Source organism: Opisthocomus hoazin, chromosome 20 (genome assembly GCF_030867145.1).
Source record: "Opisthocomus hoazin isolate bOpiHoa1 chromosome 20, bOpiHoa1.hap1, whole genome shotgun sequence".
In the NCBI taxonomy this organism is placed as follows: domain Eukaryota; kingdom Metazoa; phylum Chordata; class Aves; order Opisthocomiformes; family Opisthocomidae; genus Opisthocomus; species Opisthocomus hoazin.
The window spans coordinates 6,622,122-6,642,215 of record NC_134433.1 but is presented as its reverse complement, the minus strand read 5'-3'; the positions used below and the strand labels follow the sequence as shown (position 1 = coordinate 6,642,215).

Below are 20,094 nucleotides of genomic sequence, written 5' to 3'. Positions count from 1 at the left end.
AGGACCCTCTGTTCCTGGGAGATGGGAAACCCTCCTGGCTTGGGAAGAAGTTCAGTGGTTGTCCCCAGCCCTGCAGAACTGTCACAGCACGGAAGGGGATGTTCACACTGGATGGAGCTGACCTGAATTGCTGGATGATAGGAGGTCCAAAGCATTAATGAGCTAGCCGTGGAAGTAAAGAGTGGAAAGAGGTGGATGTTTAGGAGTTTATAAATTCACATAATTTAAGGCAATGAGGGTATGATCTGCTGTGACCTCTTGTATAGCACAGACCACATCATCTCCACTAATTAGTTGTACTGCCTAGAGTACATAATTCTGACTGAACAAGGGCACAAAATTTAGGCAAGGTTTTAATTTTTCATTAAATTTTTTCAGTTAGGGAAAATCTGCCCTGTTTTTGAGTAATAAGAAATTATTCCCCATTTTAAAAATATGCAGCAGTCTAAATTTATCTGGCTTTTACCCATTGCATCTTGTTATTCACTTGCTTTTTAGACTGAAGATAAAGCCTACAGAGGTTTTTGTGGAGCGAGTGTTTTTGAAATCTCAGAGCCTTCCTATTACTAAATTTTCAAAAGAGATGAGAATCGAACTTCCAATCGTTTGGCGTCTACAGTCTATAAAACAGAGGAGGCCTCTGCCTCTCTCAGGAGTCCCGTGTGAAATTCCAGGGCTTTGTATTCATAAAGAGCATCTCTGGAGAAAGGAGTAAATTTCCATGCTCTGCCTAATCTGTCTCAAAACCGTACATCACAGGCTGAACAGTTTAAAATTCCTTCGTGCATGCTGTACAAGGTGCAGTGGTTTGCTGGGGTCGTGCAGACAGAACCCCTGTGTGGGCTTTTGCCCATGGGATGGTGGTGACCACAAAGAGGAGAGACGTGAAGCTGCTCTCCTTCTAGGCCTCCTACGGCTCCTCATATTCCCAGACAGACTTGTTTTGCGTGATGAACCCCCTTCTATTTCAGTATCTCCCTTCTCGACGAAAGGTTTAATGGGAAGTCCTGTGTTTGATGTTCAGAATATCTCCTGGCCCTTCCGTGGGGTTCCCCTTTGGAAGAGGTCATTTCTAACAGTGTGAAGTCTCCATACCGTTGCAGCTGGAAAAGGGGCATACAGGCAGTCTTAGCGGCGCTCGGCGCTGTGTTAGCTACAGCCCTGCTTAAACGCAGTTGTTGCTGGCAAAACTCGTGCATTTTCCAAGACTCGCCTGGACAAGGATAATTTCTCGGAACACTGTGCTAAAAGCCAGCTATTCACAGCAATACCTTACCACGGCTGTGCCAGGTAATTTGCCACTGCTGATAACAGTCATGGAGTCTGTGATACCACTTATGATACAGGAGTTTTTATCACCTTGCTCTGGTGGTAGGTTAATGCAGCAGTGGAAAAAAATGAAATCCAAAACCATCTCTCTTGTACCCCTGCTAGCAGCACATTGGTGGTAAACTGAGGCTCCTACACCAGAGGTTTGGGTCTCGTCTGAAGCCCCCGTCTTTCTGCTGTAGGTATAACCATGTAGCTGAGCACTGTGAGTCCCAGGTTTTTCACACTGCACTGCTGCAGAAGGCCATGTCGGAGTCAGAGCTTTTCCTCAGAACAGAGGAGGCACAGCCGGGATTAGGGCTGGGGACAGGAGGTCCTTGGGAAAAGTGAGCGGAGGAGCCCAGCCTAGGGAGCCAATTTGGAGTAGCCTGTGGGACATGCAGAGGGACCCATTCTGCTAAGCAGGGAAGGGGGAGCCCCCACGGTGGGTGCTCTGTTGGGTAGCGTCCCCCCGACGATGAGCATTCTTACTTGGTCTCCACCACTCCATGAATAACTAGCACTTGAGTCCAGCTGATAAATCAGGGATATACAATTATGCTTACCTCCAAACAGAGAAATGCAACTCCTGTTTTAAATTCAATTATTATAATTGCAGCATTCTGGGGGAAAAAAAACCCCAACCCTATTCATTTCCTAATAAGACATTACAGGTTCCAAATTACAGCATCGCGTGTGTCAAAACAGGACATCTGAGGCGGGCAGGCCAAAGCGTACCATTGTCGTTACAATTTATATTTACTTGCTCTAGATTTAGAATAATCCTTCTCTTCCATCAGGTCTAGCACAGACAATTTATAAATTGTACAAATATGATAAAGGCAGCAATAAATAATAATAATAATATATAACAACTGTGTGAGTGATGAATTATAAAACAAAAAGTGGAAAAGAGAATGAATGCACAGCACAGAAGCCAGTTTACAAGGCTGAGTACACAGTCTGAGTTATTTTTCTGGGATTATGACAATGAGGAACATTTACGGGAGTTTGCAAACAGCTTACAACACAACTAATTTTGTTTTAGGTTATATTTATAGGGCTTAGTTAAAGAATTTTTTAGTATCCATTAAAATCCAATGTTCAGAGGTTTATACCTCAGCTGTTAAGGTCTTATCCCTAAGGATGGATTGCTTTGGGTTGTTTTGGGGCATTATTGTTATTATTATTTATACAATTCAGTTTAAATTGCTGGGCCTAATATAAAGATACAGAGCTCAAAAGCTAAAGAGTTCTTGTTTGGGAAAAAAGAGAAGAAATGGCTTTTTGTTCTTTGTTTTTTGTTTCAGATATTATTTCTACAACTATTTTATCTTATAGATCAACTGAATCTCTCTTCATGTGTGTTTTGGTAGCCATTTTGTGCTCAGGGTTGCTGCAGCCCTGTGCAATGTTATCGATCTTGTATTGCTGCTTCTTTGTGTGCACTTCTGTAATTTAAAATAAAAATAATTTTCAGTTGAAATTATATAATTTGCTATAGGTCATGCCGTTTAGTTGGTGAAAGATGAGATCTATACTGAAAATACGCATGATGTGCCTAGGGCCTGATCCAAGACTTCATGCTTTTATTGTCATTGTGGTCTTCTTTACTTCTTCTATTTACTAAGACCAAAATTCTCTAAGAAAAATGCCCTATTGTCCTGCACGCTTTATAAACATGTATAGTGAAAAGTAACCAAATCCTAAGGAGCAAACCATTTAATAGCCCAAACAGATGAAAAGTAGAGGGTTGACAGAAGAAGAGACTCGGTGACTTGCCTGAGGTGAGACTGATAGCCGGTGGGAGAGGTAGATCTTCAGAGTCCTAGCCCAAAGCTGTCTTTCCTCCATCACCTTGCTTTTCAACCTACAATGAAGCGTTTTTGGTGAGAGATGAGTGAGATCCAAAGAGTATTACTGGGTCACTACCAGTTAGGTAGATGGAGAGGGTTAAGAACCTGACACACAGGGAAAAGGCCAAATAAGCTGACTGATAGTTGCATTTCATAAATAAACGTAGGAGCATTTGAGCCAAATGAGCTGTGTATCTTGAGAAAGAATAGTTTAAATTCCTAAAATGCACCCATCTGTGGAATTAATGCAGTGGCTGTTCTCATTTGAATCCTTTTCCGTTGTATCAAGCTTCCTTTGTGGCAGTATTTCCTCGCTGTTTCTTGTTAAATTCTAAATTCTAAATATTCATGACATTAATTCTGTTTAAGTCCTATGCTGTTATCTGAGACAAAATGTCAATGTTTGTATGACAAACTACTGTATCCATCTCATACACTGGAGCCCCAAGGAACCTGTTTGCTGTGGGTGACTATCAATCTCTGATTGAAAACCTGATTGACACCAGTAAAAGCTTGGTAGTTCTTATTTTCCCATTTGAAATGATCCAAACGGCTCAATGGCCATCCAAGATCTATAGAGTGGTTTTAGCCTGTACATAATTCATCATCTCAATTATTGTGCTTTTTTAACTTCTAATTCTGGAACATCAGAACTTTTGCAGCAGGTCAATAGAACATTCCGTTACTCGCTTCCTTACCTCTTACGTTGCAATCACACAGAACCCCAGGTTCCTTTGGGGCCCTGGAGAAAAATCTTTTCATCGTCTTTGCTTCCTGTCACAACCCTCTCTGTGGATTATTCTTTTTACATTTTACTTGGCTGTATGAACCGTAAGCTCTGGACCTTCCAATATCTGTAATACTCCATTACATGCAGAAGAAAACAAGCTGTTGCCTCCAACCTATTGACTCTGTTTTCAAAGTTAACTCAACCCTCACGTAGTTTTTTGTCTTGTGATTTCTCTTTCTGGCAGTGATGAAGAAAGGAAGAAACTCTCAGACCCCAGACTGTGAATATAAAGCTAACAGTAAAAAAAACATTTAAGAGAAGCTCTCAGTGAGATACTGAGGTCAAAATTTGGCCATCTGGCAGCTGGGAATAGACATGTGTGAAGGCACGCCAGGCACCTGCTGAAGGCAGATCTGCACTAGCAAAGTCTTCAAAGGTTTGCTGGCTGCATCTTAGCCGTTGCGTGGTTTTCATTTGTAGCTTCTCTTATCGAACACAGTTTCTAAATGAGGATGGTTGCTTCACTTTAAGGGCGTACAAATGACTTGCCCTCACCTGTCAAGCATGATCCTTGTATTTTACCAGGCCCATTATGAACGCAATCTTTCTGTCGAAAATTTGCATACCTCCTTTCTTGAAAAGTAATGACAGCAATTTCTTTCCCTCCGCTCACTTTCTGAGTGTCTCATTTAACAGCACCTGTGAAACCGACAGGCGCAGAGATGAGAAGTGAAAGAGAGCAGTTGATTAAATCATCATCAAGTCGGGCCTCAGAAAGTCAATTCTGCTTCCCGTCTGCAATGATATCCTTTTATCTTAAAGTAATGAGCTATGGCACTTTTGCATCGGGTAATGCGATAAGTTCTATTAGCATGTTCCATTTGCTTCACAAGCAAGGGCAAGTCATTTCAGCGAGCTCATATCACTGCAATCAAAGCAATTGGCTTCACAGGCAGAGAAGAAAGAGGAAAGGCTCAGGGTGATTTTTATGGATCACAACACAGTGGAAAAAATAGATTCTTGTATTATTTTAACCCGTAACATGCTTTGCTTCTTGTCCATCAGGATATTTTGATTTCGTTAGCCTGTAAGTACCTGGAATACTCGAATTCCAAACTGAACTGTTGAGCTAAGACCAGGAGTTACGACAAATAGGGATCTTCTCTTACACAGATACACTGGCTAATGCACTATTAGGCACTGACTTCATTAAGCACTGATTGGTTTAAGTCTTTGCTATTGACTCAGTCCACCACTATAAAAGCACATTGTATTGTTATTTACTACTATTTATTTTTTGAACCCTGACAAAGTACTCATCAGTTGAGAGGATGCTGAATATGATGTTGCACGCTGCAGATTGTCACCGTTAGTTGAGAGGATGTTATAAATAGCATTACATACTGCCAGGTGTCTACAGCCAGAAAGGCAGTTAGGGAGGCACCAAAGGTACGTTTCGAGCCCAGGAACCAAAGGCCTGCGGTCATTTTTTCATACAGAGTATTGAGGAACTGGGGCAGAGAGTTCATCCTTCTTTTGCAAATGAGAACAACTTCCTAAAATGAAGGTTCGGTTGTGTATGTGGCCAACAGCTGCTTGGTGCCCAGTTAGTCTAGAGGAATTTGAATGCCTGACTTGCGGCAGGCACTTTCTGGAGATGCTGAGCTGAGTAACTCGTGGCATCGTTAGCTTTCTAATGGTACCTCTGGAAAGCCCATATAATCTTCTGCTGACATCGGTGGGAGCATCGTCCTATGCTTTGGGGATGGCTGGATTGGGCCTTGAGCACTTGTGGGATCATTGAGCAACGGCACCATAAGGAAGCCATCGGGAGTGATAACTGGGGGAAAGAAGTTGGACTTTTCCAAGAACGGCAATAACTTACCAGTCGCAGCTCCGTTTCCAGGCAGCAAAGGAAAATGTGTTTCTTATAGGGCTGTTTTCTCTTCATCCTCCTCTGGGGCTGTGCCTGGAGGTGGCTGAGGATGCCGGTGCTGCGTTTCCCCCGGGTGACACCGAGCCCCGGGCAGGCAGCCAGCACAGCGGGCTGCAGCTCTGTCCCTGGCAGCCCTCAGGCAGGCTCTGCGCTCCTGCGGCCCCACTGCCTCCCCAGCCATGCGCAGGCAGCCTCCCGCGCTCTCCGCTTCCCGCATAGCTGCTAGCCTTCCCCTTCAGGCAACATCCCTGGGAATACAGGGGTTGACACAACAGACTCAAGCCTCAAAACAGGACTGATGGTTAGCTGTCTTTCTGCGGTGAAATCCCCCTTTGCTTTACAAAGCAGCTCACTGTGATCTACCAGAAGTATGTATACCACCCACCAGTTGCCAGGGATATATACACATCCTGTATAAGGTGGATCATCTTTGTCATGGATAGTAATGTAATCCAATGTTTTCATTTTAATGTTCAAAATATAATTCTTTCTTATCAAACCATCATTTTGTTGATGGCAGAGCTCGCAGGAGACGTTAATTTTGTCATTTTGCTATATAAAACAATCATAAAAGTCCTGGGAGTGAGGATTTAAAAAAAGTTAAAACTGAAAGTGGTTCTAAGTTCTGAATATTTTTCCTGTAAGGGGCCAAGACAACTTTAAATGTCCAAGACTGATACATTTCATCTGAAGTGAAGTAGTTTGGATAAAATGGAATTCAGATTAGAGGTCAACATTGCAATCTTTTGTCCAGACTAAGGTAATTTGTGTAAAATGGGACTTTTCTGTGAATAATCCGTAATTTTAGCTTTTGAGAAAGCAGACCTTAAACTTCTTAGACCATCTCTGTTTCAGAGCCATTCCTTACAGTGAACCGCTGTGGATAATGGTGCAGAATTGCTAAGCAGACTGTGATGTTAACCAATTTACGAGATGCTATATAGAAGATTCCTTGGCAAGGAGCTCCATGCTGAATGCTTCTTGCAGGCAAAGTCAGAGATGGGAAAGAAAAAAGTGAAATTCTTGCTCTTAGTTTCTTTGTGACTCTGCCTGTCTCCATTTCATCAATTAGAAAATTGCCCATTTATTCCCTGCCTGTGTCTCCTTTCATCTAGGAGATGTTTTTTTCTCCTTTTTTCTTGGAAGCAAAGGTCTAATTGTATAGCTAAAATATCATCTTTGCCCTTTCCAGGGCTGTCAGTTTGTCATTGGTGGATAGATGGACAAGAATATTGTAAATGTCAGTGCGAACATGGCTGAGGTCTGGGTTTTCCCTCATTTTCTTCAGATTTCTTTTCAGCAGACAGATGAGTAGAATCACTTTGTTCAGCGCTGGCGTTTCAGCAGCACTGACTCCTTTGGTGGCAATGATAAATGGAGCCAAGATATGAAATAGCTGTTCCAGCAAAGTCCATTGAGCAGAATAGAGAACAATGCCCTCCTCAATGTCATTGTACATGATATATTCAATGATTGCCACTTTTTGCACAAGAATGTGTTCAATCAGCAAGATACAGAGAAATCCGTAGCGTTACTTCAGCCTGAATGAGCTGGTGAGGTGGCACAGACCTTTACTCAGCGTGATTTGGCCCAGACTCTCGCAAGCTATTGAAATGGGCTCAGATTGTAGCTGTAACCTCGCAGGGTGTCTGATTTTTGAAATGTGGCATTGGGAGCAGTCTCATTCTGCGGGTGCTGTGGGAGGTGTGCTGTGCATTTTAACCTGCGCTCTCTCCAACTGGGCAGGGGATTTGGGAGGTGCGACTAATCTCTAGCCCAGTCCTCGGTTTTCCATTCCTTCGACAAAACACAGCAGCACTTGAACCTAAAATGGGAATTGGAAAGTTCTTTTTCCACTTCCCGCTGCAGTTACATGTGTGCATGCTCCATGTTGCAGGGAATGCAAATCTTGTGCTTTCGGCTCCCAGGCTGACAGCAGTAATTTAGAAGGTTAAAGCTGGGGCAGAAGCAAGCACGTTCTTTTTTGCTGGTACCAAGACCTTACAGGTTTGTATGTGCCCTCATCACCTGGGGCTGGTTTTAGGAACAGCTATTTGAAGTTTGACTGCAGCCATAGGTATGAAACTGCAAGTTTATAGGTTGCTGATTCTGATTAGCTCTTCATGAGCACAGAGTTGCAGAAACACTGCAAAGATGAAGCTTGAACACTTGGCACATGTGTGTCAAGTGACGTGGTGGTGGGTAGCCTACACACTTTAGTTATTAAAAGTGTTGGAACAGTTGGAGTGGTAACAGTGACCACTTGGAGCAAGTTGTTCTCAGACTGGTTTCACTATTGCCCCTAATGATATAGAAATTAGGAGCAACCTTAAAGTTTCCATGTGTCCTCTGCCAATTGTATCTGTGGAGCTAGTTTTGAGCAAGCTTGACATGTCCTTTGCTCTGGGTTTGGTTTGCAGTGCTGTAGTTCCTTTGGGAAAGCGGTTAGAGTCCCTGCTGCCCAGCACAAGACCTTCAATAGCAGCAGGTAGCCATTTCGAAGGCTCTTTCGTCTGAGTGGCCTGTCGGGCTGTGCTTTGAAAAGATCTCACAGCACTGTGCAACCACGCTCATTTGAAGACCTGGAGCTGTGGATGCTCAGCAGTTTTGCTGATCTGGCTTTCGTTTCAGTGCCTAAATCAGAGCTACAGGCTGGTTGCTTGGGTGGGGTTTTGCTAATGAAGGCCAGCTTTGGGAACTTCAGCTCTGGGCTCTGCTCAGGCCTGGCCCCGAGCGACTGCAATTGGTCACGACTTGTGGTCACTGTGGAGACAGCAAGTGCCTTGGGCCCAAGAATCGGAGAAAGAAGCCTCTGTTTGTTCAGGTGTAAGATGCGTCTGCAGCCTCCTTGTCCTGATCTGTCACAGTGAAGCTAGTGGCAGTTATCCAAAGACCAGGTCATGCTGTCTCTGAATGATATTTTGGATTCCTGGTTATTTGCAGAATATTCCGATGCAGCGTGTGCACAGAGCTATGGTTTCCTGAAACAAGAGGTGGGAGAACACTGACAAGTTACCTTGTTGTAACAGGCACAAAATACTGAAACTCAGCACGAAGCAGAAGACCAGCACAAAGCATTTGCATCGCTTCAGTTCCAAAACTGTCTGGTGCTCTGAAAACCACAAAGCGTTTAAATACTTTTACTTTTTTTCTGTGGCCCTGGGAGGTAAAGAAATGCTAGAGGAATTGAGGAATTGAGCAAGCAATGCAGACTCAAGTCTTCAAATTGACCAGTAATTCTGAATAATCAACTTATGGTTGTCAGCTTTGGTTTCCAAGCCCTGTTCTCCAGAAGTGCAGAAGATGGAAACACCTTGTGCTTTAGTACCTCTGGGGAGAAAATGCATCCAAAAATGTAGATGAGCACATCGGTGCGAGGGCCGCCAGGGAGTGCGTGAAGTGCCGTGCTCGGGGTGCCTGAACGGCGAAGCAGTCTCAGGCATGGGCAGAGCGTACAGTAGCTCCAATTCACTTTCCAGCCTGAGCAGCAAACCTCTTCCTCTCTTCTGCAAGTCTTTTTGGAGTTACCCCTGCACAAGAATTGTCTGATTCTTCCCGTGGACCAAAGGCAATCCACGTATTTAATCCTCAGGGAAAATTCAGCTTGGCGTGGCTGTGCGAAACACGCCGGTGCAGTGCGTGTGCCTGCACACAGACACACGTACACGAACCGCAGGTAAACATCGTCCCAGTGCAGTGCAGAAGGCCCTTTCCTCTTGTCCCTCCTCTTTTTTTTCATGCAGCTTGTCCATCAAATTCTGCAGTTGGAACAGGACAGCACTGCTGGCCGGCGTCTCCTTCCCTCGCGCCCCACCAACAAAACCCCTTTATGAGTGAAATAGATGCCTGGTGTGTGCAGGACTCCTGGCATTTTGCAGAGTGTATCTGGAGCCAGGCTGGGCAAACGTTAGGAGCTGTTTGCTGAGTGCATTTATTGCCTTTGCATAATTTATGAGCTGGAGGGGTTTGACCATCATTCGTCTCTGCCAGAGGCTGGCACTGAGGGCTCTGGAGGATGGAGCTGTAAATTGGATGGTGCGCTCCTGCTGAGCTCCCAGCAAACTGCTCGGGTCAGTATGGGAATTTAATACCGGGAACGGAACGGTTTGCTCAGAGTGCCATGTGGGCCTCCGTGCAACAGAGGCTTTTTTGGCAGCCACAGTGACTGGCCAAATCGCGAAGCTGTCAGTCACCGGGCATGTTGTGAAGGGAGCCTGAGCATTTTTAATCGGCTTGGCATCCGTGCTGCTTCCATAATGGACACCAGTAGGTCTCAGTCCTTCGCCATATGCTTAACTCTGGAGACAAGGTGCTTCTGGGTATAGCTGTAATTATTTGATGTGGAATTAAGCGGACCTTGAAATTAGAACTGGACTGTCGGAAAGCAAGAGGCTTAACACTTTGATGGAAATAACGCCGACATCGCTCTGTGCGCTTCCTCTGCAGATTCACTCGGGTGCGGGTAACTGTTTTGCTGGCAAATTCAGATGTCACTGCTGGCAAGTACTCTTCTCCCCAGGTACCTCCACACTGCAGAAAACACAAAACCCTGAGCTCTTTCCAAGCTTATGAGTTGGGAAAAACTTAATCCACAGCGGAGGAGAGGTTCTTTAAACCAGACAAAAAATGGTGGGGGAGGGAGAGGCTGCAAAGCGCTGCAGCCACAGCTGGGTACCGGACGCGTGTGCCCCAGCAGCGGGAGCGGATGGCAGGTTTAAGCCCTCTGAACCCTGCTGCTAAAAGGGAATCGTTCTTGCCTGCCCACTTTTTACCCCATTTCTTTCTCCTTTTGGATTCAGGTATTGCAATCAGGACTTGTATTGGCATTTGTCTGGAGGGTGGGCAGAGGACACAAACAAATGGAGCAGTGGGTTCTGAGCTCCCTGTTGTGAAACGTAGAAGATGTGTTACCCATCGTCGAGCACACCATGCAGGGCCCCCAGAACCGCCGGGCCCTCCTGGCTGGTACCAAGCAGTGGAAGAAAGTGCTGTAGCCCAAAAGCTGAATTTTTCCAACAACTGTAAAATAGAGATAGTAAATGGGAAACCTTTGTGACGTGCTGTGATTTTCATGGATGAAAATCCATGTGCATGTTTGCTTTTTTGGTAAACATAAGGCCTTGCTTTGCAAGTATACTTACCTAGGCTTACCCTCATACCAAAACCTCATACATGTAGTCACGCTGAAGTGAAGATGCGTAAGATTTACCCGGTAAGGCTATGAGTACTTTATATAGCTATCATGTGGTTCTGGAAATGTGCAGTTTTCCTTTTGTCAGGTACATACATTCTCTTCATTAACTTGGTCCCTGTGTGAGGGTTTCAAAATTCAAGCTAAAACTGTCTCATATCTTCGTGTTCCCTCTCATTTGTTTATTACAAGAGCATTTAGGTGCAACTAGTGCTATATAAATAATTTCAGTTGTTAGATAAATTTCACTTCTATTTCTATTTGGAATTATCTGAAAGCAGATGGTATTTTTTTAATCTTTGCTCCATTTAAAATTATTTGAAAAATGCCTAGAAAGAGTTCTTAGCTTTAGTTTGTTAGTAGGTAGCTCATTGGTATGGGGAAGGCACCTTTTCACCCCCTGCACCGATGAAGATGAGGAAAAAGCCAGTGAAACAGAGAAGTTATAATTAAACAACATGCAGAAGATGATTTGTGCAAATCAAACACATACATTTATGGGTGTATTGGGCTGTATCTGTTCAAATCCCACTGTATAGTTAACCTTTGGAATTCATAAAGTATAACTAATTTCAGAGCAATTTGGTTGTCTTATGAAAATACGCAAGGATGCATTAAACAGGATACAAATGTATAAAGGGCTTAAAGCTCCTGTAGCCACGTAACACAATCAGCTCGTCCTGGGCTTCAGAAAACCTGCTTCTCCTGTTTGGTGATCTTAGGCTTTCCTTCGAAGCATCTGCCATTAGATCTGCAGAGGTACGCGTTCATCCGGGAACGACACAGACAAGTCAGTCCTCCAGAATCTAAAATCATAGTTTAAAAAACTAAAAAAAACAGGAGGTCTTTTCCTCATTCTTCTGCTGTAGTGGTAGCCAAGTGTGAGCACTCCGTAGCTACCCAGGGCTAAGTGGCATGGGTCAAATCTGTCTCGGAGAGAAGCAGCTAGGTGCGAGTGGGTTGCATGGTCCTTACAGCCCTATTTCCAGCACAGCTTTTGTACTTCTAGCAAATGTAGACGTGTTTTGGGCTTCTGATGCTTATCTGTACTGAAGCTTGATTCATCTAGTCCTGTCGTATTTCTATAACAGTAAAAGTTACTAAAAAATTGAGCAATGGCACTTGATAAACAGCAAGACCCACTAGTGTTAGTGCTCAGCATTTTATAGTATTTTAAGTGTTTATTATGATACCTGGGCTACTCTTGGATTACGGAGAACCTCAACGAAGCAATTAATTAGGCAAATTCTTGCTTCTGCTGTGATCTCTCAATTCTTTAGTTGAGCAGCTTAAGGAAAGACATAGGGTGAACACTCCAAGGAGTCCTGGAGCAAGGTGGTAGCCTTGTAGATGCTTCTGTTGCGGAATGGGCAAGCCGAAGCCATTTCCATACCCTCCTGTCCGAGCAGCCTTTGGAGCCAGTTTCTTGGCAGGCAGTAGGAGAAATACTGTCCATCAAAAGAAAACAAAGCAGCCCTCTAATACTGTTCTTCTTCTTCCCCGATCCAGTTTTGGAGTCTAAAAGTGCTCGTGCACCACCAGCTCCCGTCCATGTGCATTCAGCTAACAGAGGGCATTGCAAATGGCTTTTGATGTTTTCAGTGCAATTTTTTCATAATTCAAACATACAAATGTATCATCTGCAACAACAGCATGGGGAAACTTCCCTCCTGTACAGTCATTGAGCTTTTTCCTGGAGGTACCAGATATGATGCCACAGGGTTTGTGAGTGTTTCAGCCAGCTTGTGCATAGAAATCTGTCCTTTTTTTGCTGTAACAAATTTCTCTTACCTGTTCTTTTTTCCTTTTTTGTGTTTCAGTGTGACAGCGACAGTGATCAAGAAGAAAAGGTAAGAAAGGGAATCAGTATGGGAGCGAAAATAATTTGTTGGATTCTCTTGTTCCTATTAATCTGTTATTTATTCAAAGTTTTTGGATTGATCTAAAGAATATACAAAGAAAAGACCTTGTTTCCTTTAATTTAATTTTGGAATAGACCTTCAAGGAAAGAGAATTCTAATGAATATTTTGGAGGCTACACAATATGTCTTCAAGCATATTGGTGCCACGGTTTGTGTGGGTTGTTTATGAACACCAGTCTCACTACCAACCCTTTTTATGGCTACATTTTCCCTTGGGAAGTTCTAACAGCAGCCAAAAATGTTTGTAACCCTCACATTTGCACTTTTTAACAGTTATTTAACCAGTGTTGTTGCCTGTTTTGCTTCTCTGCAGTCAAGGGTCTTCAAACTCAAATTGAAGTGTTATGATTGAGATATATATATATTTTAGAAACAACATTTGGAAACTGTACATTAAGTCAAGTGACACAACTTTCTGATAATTATCTCAGTAACTGTGGATTTCTAAGTGGAAAAATGGAAGAAAGTCACGCTGGAAAACAGTCAGGCACTGAGCTCTAATGCTGTTTATTGTTTAGAAGGCTAATAGTAATGAACGAGTATTCACACTGATGCACGTTTTTATGGCTTGTTGGATGTTGCGAACAGACTGACTTCAACCTGTCTTCTTTGGAAAAACCAAAATGCTCATTGCATATGAACTCGTCTAATTTCTTTACTTCCAGGCTGGATTTTGTGATTTTCATTTGTATGTTGAGCCTAAAGGGATATTTTGATAACGTAATCACTTTTGCCTCCTCTTTCACTGGATAAATTGGGGGATGGAAGTTGGGGGAGGATGAAATAATGTCATAAAATATTGTTCATGTGATAACATTGAATTGTTTAGAGTTTCATGAGTGGTTCTGTTAACTAGCTCCAAGTCAAGCCAAGAAGAGGAGAGATGACCATGCTGGTATGCAGCTTATACAACAGAAAAGAACAAACATGTTGTAAAATCCACCTTTTGTAAATTTAACCAGTTTTCTACAGGATTTTGTAGCAGGAAGCTAAGGAAATTTTCAAACCACTGTGTGTGAAATCAACCGCCAAAGCTTTGCCCTTCAGCTTTTTCAGTAATTTCCCAAGTAGAGATTTTTTTCCTCACGTTTCTTAATAATTTGCTAACTATGTTAAAGAACCACTGTTTACTTTGAACTGCAGTGATTTCCCTTTCATAAGGGAACTAATCACTGGAGTTAATCAGTGTGACAACAGAAAGGGGAGGTTTTGTTGGATTTTTGCACAGAATATTAACCTGCACTTTTAGATATGAATTTTTAATACATTACCATTACATTCCATCCTGTGAAGTGATTATTCATTTTCAGGATGTTCCTTACGCAGTGCGAGATGATAAACTGAATTTCAGCTCCTATGTTTATGGCCCGCAGAACTAGCAGTGTAATTTCCTGCTGCTGCTGCATTTACGGAGCTAAACCTCTGCCCGCTGCACAGTATTTTTCTCTTGCAGCACTCCTACATCAAAAGGCAGAGAGGCAGCTTTTGGGGATGGTGGTGCCGCACTGGTTCAGGATAGTTTCTGCAGCACAAGACAAGTGAGACGGGAGATTGTGTCTCATACAGAGTATCTCCGCACTTGTGTGGGACAGATTTAAAATCCAGATGTGTGTTTCATCTCTGCGATCTATATTTTGTCTTCCCCCCTGATGAAATGAGATTAAGCACAGATCCAAACATCCCTGATAACTTAGTGCTTTTCAAATCCCAGAACCAGACCCAGCTTTGAGTTTTATAGCTCTGGCCCAGTTCTAAAAGACGACAGCTAACCCTGGTGTATTTATTCAGCCTGTGCTGGCAGCCTAGGCAAAGATCTAAAGGCCTTCTTCTGCTGTTAATTTGAATTCAGCATATGTAGCCTGTTATAAAATGCGAGACATCATCATTTGAGCAGGTCAAGCATATTCAGATGAAGACAAATGGTGCTTATTTGATTTTCTTAAAATCAGGAAATGAAAAAAGTGCTCTCTGGAGAAATCATGTTCTGCCTGACTTAGATGATAGACCAAGGCATGTACCCCAGATAAGAACAGGCGCTCTTCTTGCGGTTTTTATCTCTGAAGGACGGTCGGGACTGTCAGCTCGCTGACATGTGCATTATCCATGTCATTTTAAACAAAGTGACCTGTAGAAAAGTGCACTCTGCCGTGACATGATAATGGGCTGTTGGATGACAGGTAAAGTACACACTATAAAGGAGGCTGTGCGTTATTCCTTTGTTTAACTGACAAGTAGAAACTTCTTTTCTTCAGACAGGCAGGATCTTTTAGATCTATTTCAGTAGGACCCAGAAGATTTTTTAATTCTTGCTTTGAACAAAATAACATTTTTGGGACCAAAAATTCCTATGAGCAAAATGCATGGGGAGAAGTGATGGTGCCAGACCTCTGTGCTAGAGGTTGATCGTTCTATAAATAGTGCTCAGCATCCTCAGTTTGCATTAATAACCGTCGGAGCTGCGGGTACTCATCAGGATTAGAAGTTTTAAGATCCTTGACCCAAATGTCTTGTATCATGATAAGGGTATTAGCCTCCAGCCGTGGAGCTGTTCTAGTAGTGAATTGTCAAATTGCTCTTGGTCGGTCGTAGGTCAGCGTATTCTGAGGGCTGCGGTGTTACTCTCCTTCCACCAGAAACATCTTTGCCTGAAATGTTTCTGGGAAGAGGAGATCTGCTTTTCTTTTGGACTCTTTCTTGCAGATTTTGATGTCGTGAAGTATTCAGAATATATGGTATATTGCTGCAGATGAATCTTGTGCTTGCTGTTTGGAAAATGAAAAGGAAGCAATTTTGCTTCATTTAGGATTTTTGAGGGCAGACCTCATACTGATCCTTCAGTGTGCCTGGCAAATAAGATATCCACGAGATGTAGAAGCAATGCAAGACAGGTACATATTTCTACTAGTATAAATAAGACCTGGAATCCAGAAAGATAGACCAGTGCCTTTGAATAAAAAATGGCAGATCAGTATGATGAAAGGTGTGTGACAGATCGAGGGGGCTGAAAGACGAGTCAATTCAAGCGTGACTACATGGGCCGCAGTGAAGCAGGAGAGCGCAGGAAGGAGCAGGACCTGGGAGGCTGAGGAGCAGGTGAATGGTGAGTGGTGACAGAGTAGGAAAAGTAATGTCTCCTAGGCTGTTAGTATTACTTTTTTCCCCACTTGAATATGTATTTATCTGGCTGCGTAAATCATTGTTGATATCTGATCTCTATTAGGTGATGGCTGTGCCTCCAATGCGTCTTCCCCAGCCTTTAATTGGGAGCTGACAGACAGAGCCAGTTTCTGTCTATGTCTGCCCTCAAATGAGACATTTCTCCAGAGGTTTCTCTGGAAGCAGAAACAAGGATATTTAACTGAAAAACGATGCAGCCCCTGCTTAGCAGTACTGTAGCTAAGGCTGTGTCAGCATCTCAATTTTAAATGACATGTTTGGGGTGGATAATTTATCTGTTTATATAGATTCGTGCTCCTTCATTCCAATTTGGCACACAGTACTGGACCGGAGCATTCAGAATAGGCATTTTGCTCTCCAGTTGCTAAAAAGCCTGAAGAGGTACCAAATATGTCTGTGGAGGGAGAGTACGTTTGGAGGCCTTGCATCAGAACGTGAGGCACTAATGCTTAGAGAGATGTCATTTTCCATCCTGGGATCCTTGCAGCAACTGCCGCTGGGATTTCTTACTGAATCAGAAAAAAGTATGGATCCCAGGGGAATTCAGATTTTCTCCATTAAAAAGTCTGTCAGTCTTACTCTTTGAGCAGGTCTCCAGAGCTGATAATCTAAAATTAGGGCAAGCTGTTGCACAGCTGACAAATTTAAGTGCAACTGTATTATCTTCTGATAACTAGATACAATCTTTAAAATTATACCCGTGGTAATTAATACAATATTAAAAACATAAGTGCAAAGACATAGTTAGTCTTCTGGAAATAAAAGGAAGTCCTGTTCTGAAAAGATGTACAAACTGCTTTGATAAGGAAGGCAGGTGCTAAAGATGAGGTAAGGGGTAAGATCCTTTTTTATTTGCCATCTCTACCATTTCCTCTCACCACTCTGTTTAATTAGACTGATTTTCAAATTAAGGCTCAATCTGCGGCACTTTAGTGATTTTTCACTTCTCAGGGAAGTATTTCATTGATCAAGGGGGGACTGCTTTGCAATGGACACAGACTTATTACTTACGCCTGATTCAAGAGGAGAAGAGGCCTCATTCTTCCTTGAATTTTATCCAATTTTGATAGGATGTACCACTTAAAAAAATTACTGGAATTGATGACATAATTCTGTGTATAGCTTAGTGGTACCCAGTCAGTTCTCTCTTGATGAGGCCCTTGAATCCCGTTACGATGTGTTCTTCCGGGGTCCAGCAGCAGCTGGCCAGTTACGGCTGCGGCTCGAGCGCTGCCGGGTGTTCCTGCTGGAACGGGCTTTGCGTTGGGTGGGCTTTGGGTGGGGTGCAAAGGGAGGGAAGAGGTTGGTCAAACTGCAGGCGAAAGTTGCAAGGCGTTGGCATATGGTCATGGGGGAAGGATAACAAAGTGTACCCCAGCCTGGGAGGCGTTAGGATGGGTGGGTGTTGTGCTGGCTGAAGAAGTCTGTGCTGGTGGGAGCGTGTTGCTTGTGAGACTTCATTATTTTTCTCTTTGAAGAGAAAAATGATGTGCTGTTGAAAGCACCGTGAGAGCTGAAGAATGATATTTCATACATCAGAATGTTTTTAATGATAATACTAATACATTTGGTTGCATATACAACAGCTACGAACCAAAGATTATGGCATGAAAAATACCATGAATCACTCTGGTATGCTCAGATAAAAGGAATGGTTATTTGTGTGTATCTGTACACGCACAAAAGCATTCACACATGCACCCTGTGTATCTTTCTGAAGTGCTTTTGGACAATTATTTTGTGTATGGCCTTTGGAGAGGGATTTTGGAGTAGTATTTTGGCAGATGTCTGTCACCCAGTTGAGTATGTAGACTGTATTTCGGTGTTTTGTAGCTAAATGGCCACACATACAAGGGTTTGTGTGCGTGTGTGCGTTTGTGTGTAGTTTGCTTTCCAGTGTGCTGCTGGCTACGTTAAAAAAATCCCACGACATTTAGCCCAGCTTTACAAACTCAGCTGGTTTAGGTAATTATAAATACTCTGGTGTATTTATTGTGAGAGGAACTTGAGATGGGCCTACTTAAAACCATGCTTCAGTACCACTGGATAAATGCAAAGTTTGTTGGTCATGAACTTCAGAAGCCATTTCCTCCGTGCCCTCCAGATCTGAAGTGTCCTGCTTAGTTGTGTCTCTGCCAGATAAACAGGGCATCGTTTTCAGCTGTGCTGGCCCACGCGTCAGGGCTGCCCTGTTGTTCCCTTCCCTCCAAAACGCGTGCAGGGCCCAGCGAATCGCCCGTTCGCTGGAAACAGTCAGAACCCAAAGGGACCCCACTGTGCACTGCGCTAGGAAACTGGAGACCGAGGTAAACAGCTGCTGTGCACAGGGCTGCCTGCTGTATACGCTGTTGCTGGATGCAGAAGCTCTATCAGAAATGGATTAAATGGTGATAAAATTGCTTTATGCCATCTTGTATATTACAGACCATGACATTTATAGACGGGTGCAATTCACTCTCATGGGGGCAGTTCCATCAGTTTGGGTTTTTTTAGTAGGGTACTTGGGAACAAAACTGGGGGGGGAGGCGGGGGGTGTGGTGTGTATTTTTCCCCCTCACTCCTGGGGAAGGAAGAGTTTGGGTAGCACTTGAAACAACAGCATCTGCCTCGAAAGGGTTGTGAAACACTGGAACAGATTGCCGAGAAAGGGAGTGGAGGCCCCATCCCTAGGAAGATTCAAGGCCAGGTTGAACAGGGCTCTGAGCAACCTGATCCAGCTGAAGATGTCCCTGCTCACTGGAGCGGGGTTGGGCTAGATGGCCTCTAAAGGGCCCTTCCAACCCAAACCATTCTGTGATTCTGTGGTTCTACGATAGTGCCAGAGCTGCAGCACATGGATAGCTGGGAGCCAGCTAAATTTGTATGTGGTTGCCACGGTCATCATATCTGTATTCTTCTAACTGTCCATAGACTCAGCCAGGGTTTGTGTCAACCTGTTTGGTGCCTATGCACCACTGGAGTATAAATAACAAATTATAATTTTGCTGATCGGGAAGATTATGGTCATTGAGGGAACTCTCAGCATTTATTGAGAGAAGGGTGTATCATCAGAGTTCATGTTCTCCTCCTGTTCTCTGCACTCTTCAACTCTAGGCACAGGTATATGAAGACTGGGGTGGATTCTAGAGGAAAACCTCAAAACATAAAGTGTGTCACCTCCAGTCTAGTAAGGAAGCCTGAGAAAGAAGCGTGTAGCCTCAGGCTGTATGAGATGTTCCTCGGGACTCCCAGCTGGGAGTGGAAGTGGGGTAGCCAGGGGAAGCTGCTGGGAAGGGAGCTCTGGTGAGGCTGCAGGGTCCTGAGGTGCAGGAGGGGGGGGTCGACTGCGATACGGAGGTAGACTCTTACATGGGAGCTCCAAGACAGGTTCCTGGTGGAAGCCTTCTCTCCCCAGGCTGGGCCTCCCTGGGGTAGGGAGGTTTTGCATGGCAGGTTACGGCTGGCAGAAAGAAGCTGAGTAGTCGTCAGGCCCATTCAGCCCTCTTCTGGAAGGGCAAAAGGATTATTTGCGATAGTATGAGGGAGCTGAATTCTTGAAAAAACTCCTTGGATGGTGGGTACCAACGTGCTTAGCAAACAGCTCCGTGGGGAAGCAGTGGCTGAGAACCCGGTTTTAAGGAATTACTTCAGGTCATGGGATACCGGTATCTTACTGTTTGGTATATATTTATTTTGGCTAAGGATAGGATTAGAGAAATAGTTTCTCAGTATTATTCTTAAAACTGTTTCTGCAAAGCCAGGATGTTTCCCATCAGTGCAATTTATACTGCATATTTGTACAGGTGTTGTCTTCTTAACTCTGGGAAATGCAGCACCTTAAACTTGCCCCGAGGGTGAAAGATCACCCAGACTTTATACGCTAGCGACGCTCAGGCAATCATGAAGTATTTCTTACTGTTTAAGGCCCATTAGGAGGGAAGATAAGGATCCTTTTTATTCATTTGCTGTGCCACAGAGAGGGTCCCTACAGTTAG

At 43.7% G+C, this 20,094-nt stretch overlaps 1 protein-coding gene across 2 annotated transcripts in view; it reads left to right on the top strand.

Moving 5' to 3' along the window:
- Positions 1-20,094, top strand: part of AUTS2 (activator of transcription and developmental regulator AUTS2) — an 800,502-nt gene that overhangs the window by 544,072 nt on the left and 236,336 nt on the right. For both annotated transcript variants that reach the window (XM_075440366.1, XM_075440365.1), the window contains exon 5: positions 12,842-12,871. In XM_075440366.1, the coding sequence (XP_075296481.1) occupies positions 12,842-12,871 (30 nt within the window). The remainder of the gene's footprint in view (positions 1-12,841; positions 12,872-20,094) is intronic.